This window comes from Pygoscelis adeliae, unplaced genomic scaffold (genome assembly GCF_000699105.1).
Source record: "Pygoscelis adeliae isolate BGI_AS28 unplaced genomic scaffold, ASM69910v1 Scaffold86, whole genome shotgun sequence".
NCBI lineage: Eukaryota > Metazoa > Chordata > Aves > Sphenisciformes > Spheniscidae > Pygoscelis > Pygoscelis adeliae.
Genome location: NW_008824930.1, coordinates 224,530 through 241,795, shown reverse-complemented (window position 1 = coordinate 241,795; position 17,266 = coordinate 224,530). Strand labels below are relative to the sequence as shown.

At 42.3% G+C, this 17,266-nt stretch overlaps 1 protein-coding gene across 1 annotated transcript in view; it reads right to left on the bottom strand.

The window, feature by feature from the left end:
- Window positions 1–1,297: 1,297 nt before the first annotated feature.
- ANKRD33B (ankyrin repeat domain 33B) overlaps window positions 1,298–17,266 on the bottom strand; it is a 36,483-nt gene continuing 20,514 nt past the window's right edge. The window contains exons 2-4 of the mRNA XM_009324998.1: window positions 14,955–15,084; window positions 9,148–9,288; window positions 1,298–2,148 (exon numbers count right to left, since the gene is read on the bottom strand). Coding sequence (XP_009323273.1) covers window positions 1,298–2,148; window positions 9,148–9,288; window positions 14,955–15,084 — 1,122 coding nt within the window. The remainder of the gene's footprint in view (window positions 2,149–9,147; window positions 9,289–14,954; window positions 15,085–17,266) is intronic.

The window sequence follows — 17,266 nt, the reverse complement described above, 5'->3', positions numbered from 1 at the left end:
GAGTGGTTAAACATTGGAACAGGCTGGCCAGGGAAGGGGTTGAGGCACCATCCCTGGAAGTATTTAAAAGACGTGTAGATGAGGCGCTTAGGGACATGGTTTAGTAGGCATGGTGGTGTTGGGTTGACGGTTGGACTCGATGATCTTGGAGGTCTCTTCCAACCTTAATGATTCTATGATTTCTATGATCTGGCCACGGTTTCCAAACATTACTGGCCGAGCTGCCTGATACTGCATCTCTGACTGGATGTTCATAGCATATGGCTGGACTTGATACCTGGGAAAATTGCTCAAACTTCTGGAAGCTGCATAATTTTCCTGTCCTGGCTATAATATGGAAAGGCTCACAATAAACCTGGTGGGTTTTTTTAACAGGAACTTAAATATCAACCTAGAAAAAAGCCCACCTGTGGCTCACCATCTCCCTTATTTCACAGTTAAACACAATCACAAAAAATTCCCTGAGACTAAAGAGGAGACAACAGATAGCGGATACGGGGAAACTTAATGGGGGAGGCAAAGCTTAGGTGACGGTGGCATTCAAAAATTAGCTCAGCTTCTCTGTTGCTCCAAAGAAATCAGTCCCTGCCCCTGATATATACCTGCAGAGGATGTGAATACCTCAACTAAGAAATATTTCATATGCAGCCCTTTTTATATTCAACAGAACAAACAGCAGCATTAAGAACTGCATCCATACAGACTGTATAGAGCTGCACAGTTTAATACCTATCCTGTCAAACTTTGATTACTGGAATTAAAATAAAGTGCTTAGTATATTCAAAACAACTGTAGACCTGGATTTTCACTGCCCACCAACACTGTGGTATATTTTAAACTTTTCATTATTACTATAAAACCTTGCAGTACATCTACCTAAGCAAGGAGAGGGAGGAACGTCTAGTGTCAAAAGCACAACTCCTTAATGTTGTCCATTACAAAATGAACAAACACAAAATACGATCCTTTCACACACATGTTGTTTTCCAAGCTGTTTCTCAGCCAGCTCCTCAACCTGGAACTGGAAAAAAAAGAAACCACAAAAGGACTGCACCACTTAAAACTTCCTATCAACAGCAGACAGGTAAACTTAGTAAGTCTTCCACCTCAAAATACCTTCACACTCCACCATCAGACACACTGTGGCATAGTCCTTGCCCTGTTTCTGCACCTTAAAGGCCGTTATTCAGTATTCCAGCTGTGTGAGCAGTGGGTATGCATGAAGGCATGCAGTCTGTTATCCTGCTCAGATAACAAGACTAACAGCTCTAAAACCTTCTAAGCAACTGCCTTTAAATCAGGTCCTGCATCTGGCAGGAGACACCTGCCTCTGCTTTTGAGCCTCTGCTGCTTTTTTCCTCTCCTGTTCCTCTGCCTTCTTCCGCTCCTCTTTTAGCTCCTTGTATCTCCATTTGGGAATCTGCAAATAGGGGTCGTCCTTTGTACTGCTCGTCCTTCTCAAATTTTCTGGATAGAAGGTGGGTGGGGGAGCCTTGCTGATACGGACTTTGGGGATGACAAATCCTGGCCTGACGCTACTCCGTCTAAGCAGGTGGAGCGGCAAGAGGCTTGTTTTCCTAGTGGCTATGGTGTTCACTTGAGAAACTGCAAGGCTGATGGGCTGCAGGCTGGCTCGCCGCTCCTTCTTCTTGGGGATGAGCGTGACTTTGGAGTTCTGAAACAGCTTCTCGTAGCTGCTAAAGTGGTCTTTGTCCTGAGATCGGATCTCCTCGGCTCGCTGCTTCCTAAGGATTTCTTGCACAGCCAGTCTGCGTTTTCCCACAGAAGGCGGGCTGCCTGGGCACACAGTCCGGCATGACAGAGCAATGAAAGGACTGCTCAAGCTTGTTGTCACCTTCACCATGTGATCAAGGACCCCGTCTTGTTCTGGGCCATAGAAAGACCGGAATGGGAGAGCTGCCCTCATGCACTCAGAAATCCTCTGCAAACAGCTTTTTGGCTCTGCAGCTTTGGCAAGAAGTTCCTTCATCTTTGGCCATTCTGGTTTATATTGATCACAGAACTGTTCCGGGCATGGCCTGTCCATCAGCTTTTGCATGATGAAGGCAGATTCTGACCTTCCTGTGTAACAAGCCCATTCCCATGAAGTCAGTCCACGGCTTGGGTCAGTCACGTGAACATTTGCCCCTCAAAGAAAAGAAAAACAATGTTAATTAATGAAACTGCCCACACCTTTGTTGCTATGATCAGAGTTGAATCAGGCAGATCCCTGCAAGAAAATGTCACACAAAACACACTACAATATTTGTGTCAAAATGAACATGTAATAAGGATAAATCATGGTTCCTGACTTTCTGAACTCTTGATTTGCTTAAAAAAAAAAAATTAAGGCTGTATATAGGAAATTCTCTTAAAACAATGCAAATCACGACATAATGAGTTTCAACTGCATTGAATGTTGCCTGCCATTTTAAAATCCATTCAGTCAGGCTTGTAAGAAAAGAGCAATGACTATGGAAAGAAACAATTCTGCACACAAAAATCCTTCCCACACAGGATAACGGACTTTGCACTGATCGCTGCCACTCAGAAGAGAGATCTTGGGCTAATGATCACAAGTTCCATGAAAATATCAACTCAGTCCTCACTATGGGCCAAACCAGCAAATAATATAGAAGGAATTTCTAGGAAAGCATTAAAAAAAAAGTGAAAAAAAATAGAGGGAAAAAAAGGAAAAAAACTCAGAGAAAACACCAGGTGCACAATTCAGGTTCTCTTATCTCTGAAAGGACACAGCAGAACTAGAGAAAGTTGAGAGGATGGTGGCAAGGGTGATGAAATATAAGGAAAGTTTCCATACATGTCAGAGACTGGATAATGGGCAAGACGGACCTTCAGTCTGAGCCTGGAACAGCTGCTCTCATCTACCTTAGATTGCCACCCCTGAGGAAATGAAGTACTTGTTAGCAAAGACATGCTATTATCCCCAAGTAGACCAGCTGTAAGAGACGACTGGGACACATGCTAGACAGCAGAGCCTTAGGCATTTGAAGTACAGTTTTAGGTCCTGGAAGGAAATGATTTCAAGTGGATATTATCTTTCAGCCTGTCCTCCCCCCATTCCCAAATTATGATCTTTATCTGTCCAATTCTGATATCTGTCCCCATCACCATTCTTTCTTCTCATATTTTTCTGTGTCCTTTTTCAGCTCTGCCTTCCTTTTGATCTCTCCATGTTCCTGTAACCACCCTCACATGGGCTTCTGCCCTTGTTCTACACTCTTATGCTTGCAAGTGGGGTTACTTCTTCTCCAGGGCACCTGGCTGCCTGAAGAGAGGATACAAGAGTAACAGGAGGAGCAAGCATCCCAGTCTGCTCTACTGTATCCTTTACACCTTCTGTAGTACTATATCCAATGCTGCCACATCCTCTGGCAACCAGAAAATTGCAGGGAAGTCCTCTCAGCCCTGGTATTAGGGTGGAGCGTGGGCATTTGTCAATGAAGATGTCATGTGCCTAGTTCTGCTCGCACAGAAGAGCTCTGTAAAGGACAGAGGAAGCTCAATACAGACAGCACCTTTGGAAGAATTGCTGCAGAACAATGAGCAGCAACAAGTGTTTTTGGAAGCTGAAGTCAGGAAGACTGTCGCAAAGGACCAACACGTTACAGCTTGTGACTGCTAAAGGGCACAGAAGATCTGTCCAAAAACGAGCTTGCTATCACCAATCAGAAAGAACCTCAGAGACATGATGAAGACCTGACAGCAGCATCATGCTCTCTGCATTGCACGCAAGTGATCCTGGACATACCACCTGGGCACACAGATCTTGGTGTTTTAGAATATATGGGTATGTGAGTGAATGAATGACATCGATAGGAGAATGAGTGTGAGTGAATACTCTCTAGTTTCAGGCAATCACGTTCTTGAGCTGCAAATCCTCTGTTTTATATTCTGCCTTTAAACTTTGACTGATCTCAGACAGAGTTTTGCATGCTCTAGAATGTCGACTTTGTTCAGCAGATCTGCAGCACCTTCCCTGGGACAGGCATGGGCACTTGCCCAGCTGCTTTCAACATAACTGAGCTCTTTAACATTCAGTTGTGGTTTACATGTATCACTGGCCCTGTAGATAATTTCTGGATTTCTTGGTAGAATTTCAAGCTGGGATATGAATGGGCTACAATGTTTGACTTTTTGAAGGGCTTCTCTATCAGCTGAAGCACCATTTTCAAACAGCCAACACAAAACTGACCTACACAGATCTTGCCACAAAAGAAAAGACATTCTGTCCCATTGCTTTGGAAGAGGGAGATGTCCAGAGGCCGAGACCTGAGGAAAAGGCCAGAGAAACATCATGATAATTTTTTTTTTTTTCCAGGGCGGGTTATCTTGGTGACAGTATTTCAAACTAGCATGAGGGGGACTAGATATAAGGAATGGCAACCAGGAACCAGTTTGCAATGGCTCCAGTATAACCTTCCCCACAAAGGATGTTTTGTCATTACAGAAAAAGAGAGGAAAAAGGAGAGCATGGGGAAAGTGATCAAAAGCTCAGTTTTAACTCTATTAAAATACCAATTGATTCCTAAGTCTCTGAAAAAAATCCCTAAAAAGAGGATGCTAGAGACACAGACCAAGAGTGAATGTGGCTGGAGACACCCTAAGCAAAAGAGCTGATCTCAGTTTAAGTGTAGTTTAAGTGAATTTTGCAGAAACGATCACTCAGAGAGAAAGCACAGGGACACCGCAGGGAGTCAAGCATGGGGCCCAGACTGGAAGGCAGAGAGAGGACAAAGGAAGATTTAATCAAATCCAAGAGTTCATTAGCTGTGGACTGAAGAAAGGATTGTGAGATCTCTAAGGCAGCAGGGTTTGACGAAGTTCATGACTGCAGAAGCTCCAGACAAACCAATGAGGGGAGGAACAAAGACATACAAAGACAGGTCCTCCTGCTCCCCTAGACTGTTTTTGAACCATCCTACCCAAATTTCCTACCTCTGAATCTCTCCCATCTCAGGCTAGACTCTTGTCCTGTTCCCTTCTTAACACTTGCCTGTGTCTTCGGTCCTTCCCACAAGAGCTGACTGGGAACATGGCAGATTACATGGAAGTTGCTTCTTTGTTGTACACGTAACAGGCAAGGATTTACTAAAGGAAGCACTGTTAAAGGAACTGTCTCCAAATATAAATTTTAATGAACAGTATGCTCTGCTTGTAAACAAGTGAGAGGTATAGACAGCTGCTTACCATTATCTTCAAGAAAAAGACATGCCAGCTCTGATATGGTGTAGCTGTGGGACCTTGGATCAGACTTGTGCAAAAAGAACTGTGTGAGAAAGGGCTCACTGGGCGCTCCCCACCTTTGCTTGGGGGCTGCATTGAAGCTCAGATGCTCAGCTCTGGTCCTTGCCTGAGCTATGTTGCAGGTATGCCTGTGCTGGGCCACGTGCCCTGCTGATACAGACCCTGACCCACAGACTTCATTTCTTGTTTTGACCTCAGACCTACCTTGTCTCTATGGACTTGCCTTGCCACCACGGACTTGCCTGGCAATCACTGCAGTACTGGCTGATCCTGGTTATTGTCACCAGCCCTGCTCCATTTGTTCATGAAGCACCTTTGCTGATGAGGCTAGTGCCTCTGTGTGCCTTGCTGTCACCCTTGGCTCACCTCCCTTTGCAGAGCAGCCCACTCCTGCTGCTCCCTGACAGATGCGTCCCCAGGTGTTTTGGAAACTTTATCTCAGAAAACAATACTACAGAGTATTGAAATCCTGATCTTTCAACCGAAATCGATGCTGACATTGTACCTTGTATCACAAGATCTCTTCTAAGCCGTGATTTACTATAGTGGTATTGATTTTCTGTACAAATCAGGAGACATTTCTGAACAAACCTGTCATTCAGCAGAATGCCTCATCTGGAAGAGACATGAATAGTCATGTCCCTTTTTAAATGTGATAGCAGTCTTATTGAACTAATTGTTATTTCAGTATACGTATAGCCTACAAGTTTTCTTTTAGGAAAACTGCATTTGCCGCTTGCCTTGATTTTCCCACAAAAGTTGCCCTGAACATCATTTTCAGCACACCTAGTTTGAATGCACATACCCTTTGGGATATCAATATCCTATTTGATTTTGAAGGTTTAATGTCCCTTGAGATGCAAAACTGACATCCTGAGTTTAAAGACAGGGAGTGGAAGAGCTCAGGCATCTGTTACCGACCTGTTTTATATGCAGTATTTAAATCCCAGTCTCCAGATCCACAGCCACTCCGATGACTTTACTAAAGCAGCACTGAGTTTACACTGGAGATTACAGCAGGCCTTGACACGTGAATTACAACTGGCATTTCTGTGCTCCCACTCAGGCTAGCTCGCTTGCTGAATGCCAGCACCAGCGCAGTCCTGGCAGCGCAGCAGCCTGTGACAAACTGCCGATGAGCGACTGGTTCCCCCCTTACTCGCTGTGCACTCATGAATAGCAAATTCACATGTTCCAAAGACTCACTTTGAAAGAGCAAACATTATGGCCAAGTGTCTCAGAGCGCCTTAATCTTGTAGTGATTGACCTTGGCCACCCTCCAGGAACTCGAATTTCGGAAAGAGCAGTCACTTTGACAACCCAGCTCCAACCATCTGTCACACGTTGCCGTTACCTCTTCCCCAACTGACTGTGTTAAATCCATGCTTAGGCGGCTAGGAAGGTGAGTTATTTTCCTTTACTGGCCTCCTGCATTGCCATAAGTAGGTGCCAGTCAACAGAGGTCTTACCCAAGCCGCTAAACAGATACCGGGTTTAAAAAACCTCCTGGCTGTATTCTAAAGACACATACCTGGTTTGTAACTATGCAAGTAGACCCACAGCTGATTATGGGTGTTTTCCCCCTATATTTCCATGCATTCTTACGTTTTAACACAGAATTTTGCTGGTTTATTTGTGAAATTGATTTTTTCACCAAATCTTTTAATAACAATTTCTTTCACCTTCTTCAGCAAACTAGCACTTTATTGTCAGCAGCCACTCAGTATCCCTTAAGCCCCGAACTACTTCTAAATCCATTCTGAATGAGCAGCTCCCTCCCTCCCTCCATTTCACCAGGCTGTACAGTGGTAAAAAATAATCAAATATTAAAATGGGTGCAGGCAATTTACCACACTTCCTTTGTGGCCCCTATTTTGAGCTGAAAATGTGAGGACCTGCAAAATACTTACTAAAACACGTTTATAAATTGCAATTGGGAAACCCAAAGTATATTAACTCTATGCCTCTGTAGCCAATGGATGATATTTGGTATCCTCACTGTCTCTGATGCACAAACAGGCTGATAAAACTTCCTGTAGGTAAACTCAATATGGAGGCTAACAAAGCCATTTTCTGGCTGGCTAAAGGTTTGTTCTCCCCAATATTCTGTTTGCTTATGAATCATGAAACGAGAAGGTGGCTATTCAGATGCCAGAGGCAGCAACCACATAGTGAACTTTGATATCGATACTTTTTGTACAAGAATTAGAATAACAAGGACTGAGTTATCTACAAAGATGGAAAGGTTGTGAAAAAGCTTCTAGTGACCAAAACAGAAAGAACAAGCTTCCATCAGATCTCCAGTGATAATAATAGAAAGCTATGATACTGTAAGGTCAATTTGACAAGTCATAAGGTCTTGGGATTGAAGTTTCATTTTAAGTGATAATTTATAACAGGCATTGGAAAATTGTAAACTAGCATCTGCACAAAGTATGTGTTAGTCCAGAAAGTGCATCTGTGTCTAGGAGTACTCCAGCTCTGACAGTCATTTTATAATTTTGTTTCATAAAAATTTAACTCCAAAATGAATGATCTGATTCCAAAGCCTTGATTCCAGCATAAGAGGCTACAGAACCTTGCAGAAAATAACATGCCGGTTACCACATCATCGAAATATTTTCTGTGTCATATCAACATCTAGAAACTGGATATTATGAAAATGAATGAAAGTAATATCACTATGCTTGATAAATGCCTGCAACTTAAAATATTCAGATTATAAGGGGTTAGACTTCTGTGACAGCAAACTGACTGAAATAAACTACTTATTCAAGACCTCTCTCAATGAAATGGACCTGTAGGATTCTTGATCTAGACAGTAACAATATTCACATGCAATCTGTTATCATTTCCATAACATCTAATGTGTCAAATACCTGCAACTGTAATACAAGAATATATACTAATATATGCTAGTTATTTAATTATTAGCTAATAATTTATATACCAATTACTTAATATAATAAAAACACACAACATTGTGGCTAAAAGGTGCTGTATGCTGGGACTGCTCCTGTAGAGGCTGCTGCCCCAATGCCTCTCGCCCCTCCAAGTTTCCTCTCCAGGACCCCTTCACCTCGCAATGCATACGGCTGGAAATTCAGCCACAGCCAAGAGCCAACAGCAAGAAACATATTTCCTGTTATCAGATGTGAAGAGAGGCAGGTGGGCAGAGATGGACCCGCTCACTCCCTGTGCCATGACTCCCTCATTGCAGCAGATGCAGAGCTGCTGGTGCCCTGTTGCCCATAAACCTGGAGACCCAACTCACATCTGTAGAGGGGTAGAAAGAGAGGTTATTCCCTGTATTGCCAAATTTCCGGCGAATGTCCCCTGTGGGATATGAATCCTACACCAAACTCTCCTGACAGGAGCCAGAGCCCCCAAAGCTCTCCACTCCCTGCCCCACGACCTTCCACGGTTGCAGGGAGAGGTGGAGGTCTGGCTATGGTCCCACCACCATCACACACCCTGGCATCATCACACACCCTTGCACCGTCACACCCACAGAGCTGGCAGCAAGCGACCTGCGTGCCTTTCCCAGCTGTGTCATGAACTTCATTAACTCCTTGTCTACAAATCTTGGTGATCACACTCCCCGGACTATCCTGGAGACAATGAATCTCACCATGAGAGCTCTTGGAGAGATCCTGGATGAGTTTCCACACGCAAACTGAGCGCTCCTGCGCCTGCAGCACATGGCTTCACCGCCTTGTCTATGACTTATTTAAAAGCTGTACCCGTTTCCAGGGGAGGCTGCATCATACCTTTCAGAGTAAACACCCCAAGAGCCAATTTTGTTCTTGGTGTTTGCGTGTGACTGTCTAGTATTTACAGGTAGATGATGACGAAGATGCAGCAAAGCACTTTGCATACCTGCCAACATCAAGGCTTTCACGCATTCAGTTCGGCCCTGCATCGCAGATTTCATCAGTGCTGTGAATCCGAACACATTCGTCTTCTCAATATCAAGCCCGGGAAAATAGTTCAACAAATAGTTTGTAATGGTTATGTGCCCTTTAAAGAAATGAAAAAGCAGAGAAAATATGTCACAGAATTAAGGTGCTGTCTCAAGATTAAACCAAAAATTACTCCTGCAGGTTTGATAACTGGAAAAATGCAGATAGCTAATAAGATCTCTTTTCTTCGTATCCTCTTCTGCTCATTGCAGTCATTAGCCTTAGGGTTAAGTAGCACTGACTTGTGACCAGAGTGTTGCACTAGAAGCCTGAAAATCTGGGTTCCCACCTTCTCTCAAGTTGCTCTCTTCTCTGAAAAGTCAATTTAAGGTAAGGGAGTAATTGAAAACCAGCGATGGTCACTCTGAGGTTGTGAGGGGCCTTAGTTTCTTGACTCAGTGAGTAGCACTGCAAAGGGAAATCCTACAGCTTATGGAAGGATGACCCATCACCTGGGGCAATGACTGCAAAGGTTCAGGTTTTTCACTTCCCTGGTAAATTTGAGCCTTACCATAGTGGTGCTTCATTAAAAAGTGATTACATGTGGTAGTTCCAGCCAATAATAGTAACAAGCCATGCCAGGCCTGATACGAGACAAAGAAATATTTTGTGTAGAATCCCACATTTTTATTTTTCCATCTGACAGTGTAAAGCCACTTGTCTGCTCTCCAGCAATAGGAAAATGATGTTCAGTTTTGTTAGTAAAATAAATGACTTGAGTTGTCTTTCTGAAAGCAACTGTTGTTGCCAGTCATGTGCCTTGTGCGCCAGGATAACTGGTGTCAGCAAGGGTGTTCTGAGTAGTTGAAGACATCTCTGGCTAAATGGTTGGAAGACCAATTAAAACATCAAGTCTTTGTAATTAGACTATCGGAACAAGATGAGTATCTAGTGCCATTATGACTCATTCAAAACAGTTTTCCCTTCACTTGTCATTCATTTTATGATGCTTTGATGCTTTATAAAATAATGCAGTCTGTCAGGCAGCTGCAACAATTACAATTTAATTACTAGGAGACGTAAAAATATTCTCCCATCTCCCTCTGCAGTCCAGCTGAATATTCTGTGATGCGTGTCATTCAAATTCATCTAGACATGTTACTGAAGCAGTTTATAAGTCATACAGGACAATTTTTAAAGTCTATAGTGTCACATCTGGTACAGATTTCATCAGCAGTTGCTTTGTACCAACACAGTCATGCATTCACTTTGGAAAGCAAGTTCAGAAAATCTTTACCAATTAATTTAATATGTTTTCTAGGTGTTACTCTTCATTTCCTAGAATTCGCTGGACTCTGCTATCTTGCTGCATAACTGGAAACTCTCCTGAAACCTGAGCAGATGTAGAGATAGTGCACATCAGCTTAGCAACGCCAGAGAAAACCAAATAAGGAGCTCCCTGAACCTTGCACAGTCTGATGCAAATGGAGTATAAAGATACATCAAACCGCAACAAACTGAACAAAGTGAAAGTGGACTGGGTTCAGGGCAGGATCAAGTGACCTGGTCCTGCTTACTCAATACAGAGGCTTCAGCTTCACTGACTTTGTGGCATAAGATCAAATCCTAACAGGGTATCGGTTACTACCAGGAGAATCTTCATCCCCAAATTGTTTTGCAGGACATGCTCTGTTTCACCGATATACAGTGTGTGTCTTCATGAAGGCTTTGGAACCGCTGAAATACTGCTTTTTGACCACAGAAACCAGAGACAGGACTGAAACAAGGAGGAATAATAAGATGGAAGATTTTTCAGCATTTATTACATTACTAAAGATGTTCTTTACTTTGCCAAAAGTATAGCTGATGTAAGAGACGCTTTGCAAATCTGGGATGATCCTAAGAGTCAATCCTGAAACACCTCGCTCAGCCAAAACTCTTCAGGGGACTACAGATGGCCTCAAATGAGACAGAAAAAAAACAGCAATAAAATAACAAAGAAAGTGAAGAGGTTTGTGATTCTCAGAAGTTTTGCGTCTCAGGGATTCCTGCAAACCACTTCAGTTTTAATCTGCAGGAGCTTCTGTCCTCTGAGGTTTGCATCAGATTTCAAGTTCAAACAGATACCAAATTCAAAGCAAAACTCAGAGCTGCCAAGTTTTTGTTCAAACTCTGTCATATGCTTTTGATTTAAGGCCACAAAGTTTGCTTCAGTTCTCCTACATCTGGGCAAACTAAAAGCGTGTCTCTAAATCGTAAACCAGGTGAGTCTTCCATGATTTAAAGTCTGCTATGAAAGCTGTATGCAGCGCTAAAATAAATTAACCTGGCCTCAGCCAGTTTGGTCATACTGAATTTGTATCAGGCTCTTGCTGTTTGTAAGCCAGATCTATCTTCTAGCAGAACTGACATGCTAAGGATACACTTCTTCACTTTGTGAGCCATATTTAGAGATCAGCACAGATGTCTGTAGGAGCTTAATTCACTTAATCGCTGCCACAGAGGAAATGCATATAATGATGACAATATTACCTAATAATCTATGTAATGCAGGCAGAAGGATAAGCTGCATTGTAAGGAAGGTGCTCTGTCATATAACATCACAATTGCAAATTGTACCTGCAAAAAGCCTGTGTTTGGTCTATGGGTGGTGAATGCTTTCTGATGGATGGGTGGAACCAGACAAAGACACCCAGAACCTTTTATCCTCTGGATGCTTTAGGTGATTGTGTTCTCGTGCCTCCCTTAATAAGCAGAAACTGGGATAACTTGTCATTTTGTGTTCCCAGCTCTACAGCCTTGCCCCAAACTGGTCCCTGTAACATAAAACATCTATACTTTGTGAGCAACTATGACCCTCTCTAAACACCAGTGTAGACCAATTACCATATGCTGCCACTGACGTAGCTATGTCCTCAGCAGCAGCAGAACTGAGAAAAAAAAATTAATGTAATTTTCCTCCCTTTTCCCTTTTTTTGAAACTCCTCTCCTTCCTTCCTTTCTTTCCACTTGTTATTTCAATCTCTTGTTTGCATCAATCTCCCATTTTTTCTGCATTGTCCTTGTACTGATATTTAATGATTTTGCTTCTGTTTTAACAGCATCACCACCCATTTCTGGGCACCACCTGCTGCAGGCTGCAACAAATTTACAGTTTTGGAAGGCAAGATCTCTTTGAGAAAGGATCACACGTCTGTAAGAAATATTGAGAGAGCAAGTGAACAGACCAATTTTCAAACCTGAAATTTACACACTAAGCAGAGCACTTTGCAGTTATTTTCTATACCAATAAGCTTATTAAGAAAGTACTGCTTTTCACTGATCCCTCCAGCCTATCTTTCTCAGGTCAGCCCATGCAGAAAAACTTCAGCTTTAGGTACTTTAAGATGAGGATCTTAAATTATCAAAAGCAAATGGATATGAGGAACTGAATTCACTTCTCTTCTGAGACTCTAGCTGGTCTTTAAAATAATTCTATTTAAATCAAGCTGACGCTCAGATTTGAGCATCATGTCTGGGCAGTCATGAAATGGCATAAGTAAGTGTGGATTTTAAACTCGTCTAGCAAAAGTAAAGAGGCCTCCCTATCATCTTCCTCAGTACCTGTACCGAGCGTTACAGATGCAGCTTCTGAAACACGCGGAGCGATCCCTCAGGACCGCAGCCTCTTTCCCACCCAGCTCCTCTTCAGGGTCTGGCCATACGTGATGGCTCGCCTGGTCAGTGGGTCATAACAGAAATGGCAGGGCTTTCTGAAACCTTCTGATATCACCTTACAATCAATTGAAATCATGTGGATTTGCTATTAGGTAAACAATACTTTTGATATGCATAACAGCGATCTCTTGGTATAATTTATTTTGCAAAAAATATTATTATTTCCATGGCCTAAGGGTAAAAAAACCCAAATAAATCCTCCACTAAAGGAAAGCTCACATAAGCTTTGCTTTCAGTTCTTTATAATACGCTGCTCAGTGTTACTACTTAACATTCAGCGATAATTAAGCAGCATCTATTGCACTGTAGCTCCTCTGGTTGCAGTGTTAACCTCATGGTAATCTCTATTAACACTACAGCAGTATCTTGTGATAATGAATTAAATAACTGGTGTCAACACTGTAGCTCAGGATTATCATAGGCAGGGGAAAACATCCAAGTTGTTAGGAGTTTGTATAAGCTTCTGCTGACTACAGTCGTTTCCAGTTGCTTTGGGGATCAATAGCAAGTACTGGCAGAGAGTGTCAAGTCAATGTCAGCCCTCTGGATTAATTCTGAGCTCATTATCATGAGTTATAAAGGTCAGGAAGGAGTCAGTGTTAAAGTTAAACCTTTTGTAGTCCAAATTTATATTAGGGCAGATAAATAAAGTAGGTTAGAGTTTTGGAGACTTCTCCACTTTCTTTGGAAAGTGACTATACTCGTGACTTTGCTATGAAAGTGACAACTCTGGTCCCAATTCTTTCTTCCAATATTCAAGACCCATCTCAAGAGTGGCTTCTTTAGCAGAGTTCACTTTTTGGTACAACACAAAGCAAAGTTTGGTATTACCTGGAAATGTCTAGTGGCAATATTACTCAGTTAAAATAAAAATCTAACTGCTCCAATCTTCAGACACGGCTGAAGTGGACACAGGATGTCCATTGATGCTGCCTGATGGAAACTTGCTTCCTCCATCCAGCCAGAGAAGAACAGACAGGGTCTGGGAGGGAATACTACGTCCCATGAACTCCCATGAACATCCCATATTCTTCATCAGTAAGAAGACATGATAAAGACCAAGTAGGCATTTCCTCATAAAGTGATTGCCTTTGAGGAGCACACTTGAGGATGCAAAGGAAACCATGGATGCAGAGCCAGGCAGCCCTTGGAACAGCTTTTAGACCACAAAGGGGTGGCCCCCTTGGTCATTTTTTTCCCAATGCACATGCTTCAGCATTTTGTTAACACTTGTAAGAGAAAACTACAGCTTCCCATAAAGGTTAAAGCACAGTGTTACAGTTTTAACAGAAATGATCGACTGATTGCTTTTTAACCATACACTTGAAAGGAGTAACTCTTTTGGGAGCATCTCTTACATTTATGTGATCTGTTACACTTGTTCACTGAATATTACCATGCTGGGTGAGATAAAAGAAAACCTGGGGATAAACTCTGCTCTCACTCCAGTCTGCATCAAGATTAACATGGTCGATGTCAATATAATCAGTCTGTTATAAAAGCAGCATTGGCAAACACTGAATCCTGCTGAGACTATACAAATAGGGTTTTTTTGCTTTTAACTACAGAGTGGGTGAAGAATGTCTTAGCAGCTAAGATGTTTCTGAACGATGATACATTTTCTTACAGTCAGCAATTACTACAGACCCACTGAGGTAGGTGCAACAAGCATGAGAAAAGAGATGCTGAGCACTGATACAGCACATTATATGACCACAATGTTGACTGGTTGCTTGCCAGAGCAAACATAGGAAAATGAGCTTAAAGGAACAAAATAGTATAGTACTGCACACTTGGGGCAAGATCTTCTTTATTTTTAAGTTAAAACAGTTAATGGCATCTACTAGAAATGTATAGCTTTTTCTGTCTTAATCCATTGGATAAATATTACTGTAGATTAATTAGTTCAAAGAAAATCATGACAAACTTATTTGGGAGTGGTCTTGGCCAGGATTATTTTATGCAGACTAATTTCTTTTAGGGCTTTGACAAAATCCTAAAAATAATAGCTGCAACACACATTCCTCCTAAGACCCTGTATGTAAGAGGTGAAACAAAGAGCCTTACCTGCCTGCGCAGCTGTAATTAGAGCCGTGTTCCCTTCGTTGTCCTGCCAGTTCACATCAAGGTGAGGGCATTGTGCTAAGGCTATTACAATATCCACATAACCTTGGTAACAGGCAACAATAAGACCATTCTGTAAGTGAAATATAAAGAGGGAGTTAGGTTTACCAGACAGAAAAGTTCACTGAGGAAGCATACTAGTCTGCCTTTTTTTTTTTTAAATGAAGAACTGAAAAGGTATCAGCATAACCAGTGATTAGCTCCAGGCACAATGTTCAGATCCAAAACAACATTTTTACCTCTGCCCTTTGGCAAGTAACATTTGGTATTCCTCAGAAATACCTAAGGGAGTAGGTATTATATTATGCTACTTGGAAAGTAACTGTTTATAAATGGCTTATGCTTATATGACTATATAATCTAGATCCAAATGAGAATAAATCAGATTTTATTATACAATAAAATGAACCCAGCAGGTAGGATGAACTGAACCTGATCTGAATATTAATTCTCTGTAAAACAACTACTTGTTCTCTGAAGGGGAAGTGGTAGGCAGCAGTCGTGTTCATGCTGCCTGTTGCTATCTTTAAATACTTCAGGTTTCCCATTATAACCAGACCTTTTTTGTAATCGTAAATAAAGTAAAATTGCTTTTAGAGTTCCTGTTTAATGTGCTTTATGACAGCTGGAAGCTGTAAAACTTCCAGGAGGAAGCCAGGCCAGGAGGTAAACCTTATAACTCAGCTTGGTACCCAGCTAGCATTTCACTCCACAGTGGCAAACTGACAGCTTCCCTAAAATACATCAAAATACACTTGTCATTAATTAAATGGAACTACAGTACTTAATCCTGGCTGCTCACTTGACCACTAGGATTAAAACTGTTATCTCTGGTCTTCAGGATTACTCGGGCTGCCCAGTGTTCATCTGCACAGGGCTGATGGGCATAGAGGAGGGCAGGTGCAGATAAATCAGTGCCCCCTGCGGTCCCTCTTCATTGAGGGACTCAGCATGACTCAGTTTTCTTGAGCTCAGCATCAGTATCTGACTATTGAAAAGATAAGGGCAGAGACACACATCTCAGCCTCTCTGGTAACCCTGCCTGCCTAAAACATGCTCACAGACATGCTGCAAGTTCATACCCACAAATGAATAGCAAGAAGGAGAACCCAGTTATGAAAACTGAATGGCTCGCCCTGAGTCCTCCATCATTTTTCTGAGCGACTCTAGCCTGAACACTCTCTTTATTTCTTTTCCCCATGGACACTACTGAGACAGAGCCACTCACCAAAAGACAAAAGCTGCAGCTCCTGATTTATTGTCATTATAACTAGTTAATTAATATTTCAGTGTCCTGTTTTATTGTTATTCTTGATGGTCCTTTTGGCTTAGGTGGCAACCAGCTTCATTAAGAAACAGAGGCAATGCCAACTCTTTGGGATGCTCACAGGCTATGTAGGGTACTTCTAAATTACATCTTTCGATGAAATTATTACTCTGATTTCTTTTATGCTCAATTCACTCTTGTCCTCAGTATGAAACATTACCCACCACTGCTTTATAAAGAGCATCTCCATTTCCTTGTGAAGCACCTGTAAAACTTCAAACCATTCTATTGAAATTGTACAGTGGATTCTGTTTAAAGAGATATATATATACACACATACACACACATATGTCCTGGTTTCAGCTGGGATAGAGTTAATTTTCTTCCTAGTAGCTGGTACAGTGTTTTGGATTTAGGATGAGAATAATGTTGGTAACACACCGAAGTTTTAGTTGTTGCTAAGCAGTGCTTACACTAGTCAAGGACTTTTCAGCTTCTCACGCCCTGCCAGCGAGAATAATAACATGATTATTGTTATTAGTACTTTCCCTTCCTTTTCTGTCCTATTAAACTGTCTTTGTCTCAACCCATGAATTTTACTTCTGTCCCCCGATTCTCTCCTCCATCCCACTGGGGATAGGGGCAGTGAGCAAACGGCTGTGTGGTGTTTAGCTGCCTGCCTGGTTAAACTGCAAAAGGGACTTTTGATTTGCATTTACAAGAAATGAGAAACGAATACTGTGATGAGGACTAGAGGGGCCCTGCCTCCAGCCAAGTAGAGGAAAGGGACAACTGGGTTTACTGGACTGTGTGGATTCAGCATCAGATCCACAGGAGTATAAGGCTCTAGTGGACACCGGTGCACAGTGTACCCTAATGCCATCAAGCTATAAAGGGACAGAACCCATCTGTATTTCTGGGGTGACAGGGGGATCCCAACAGCTAACTGTATTGGAGGCTGAAGTGAGCCTAACTGGGAATGAGTGGC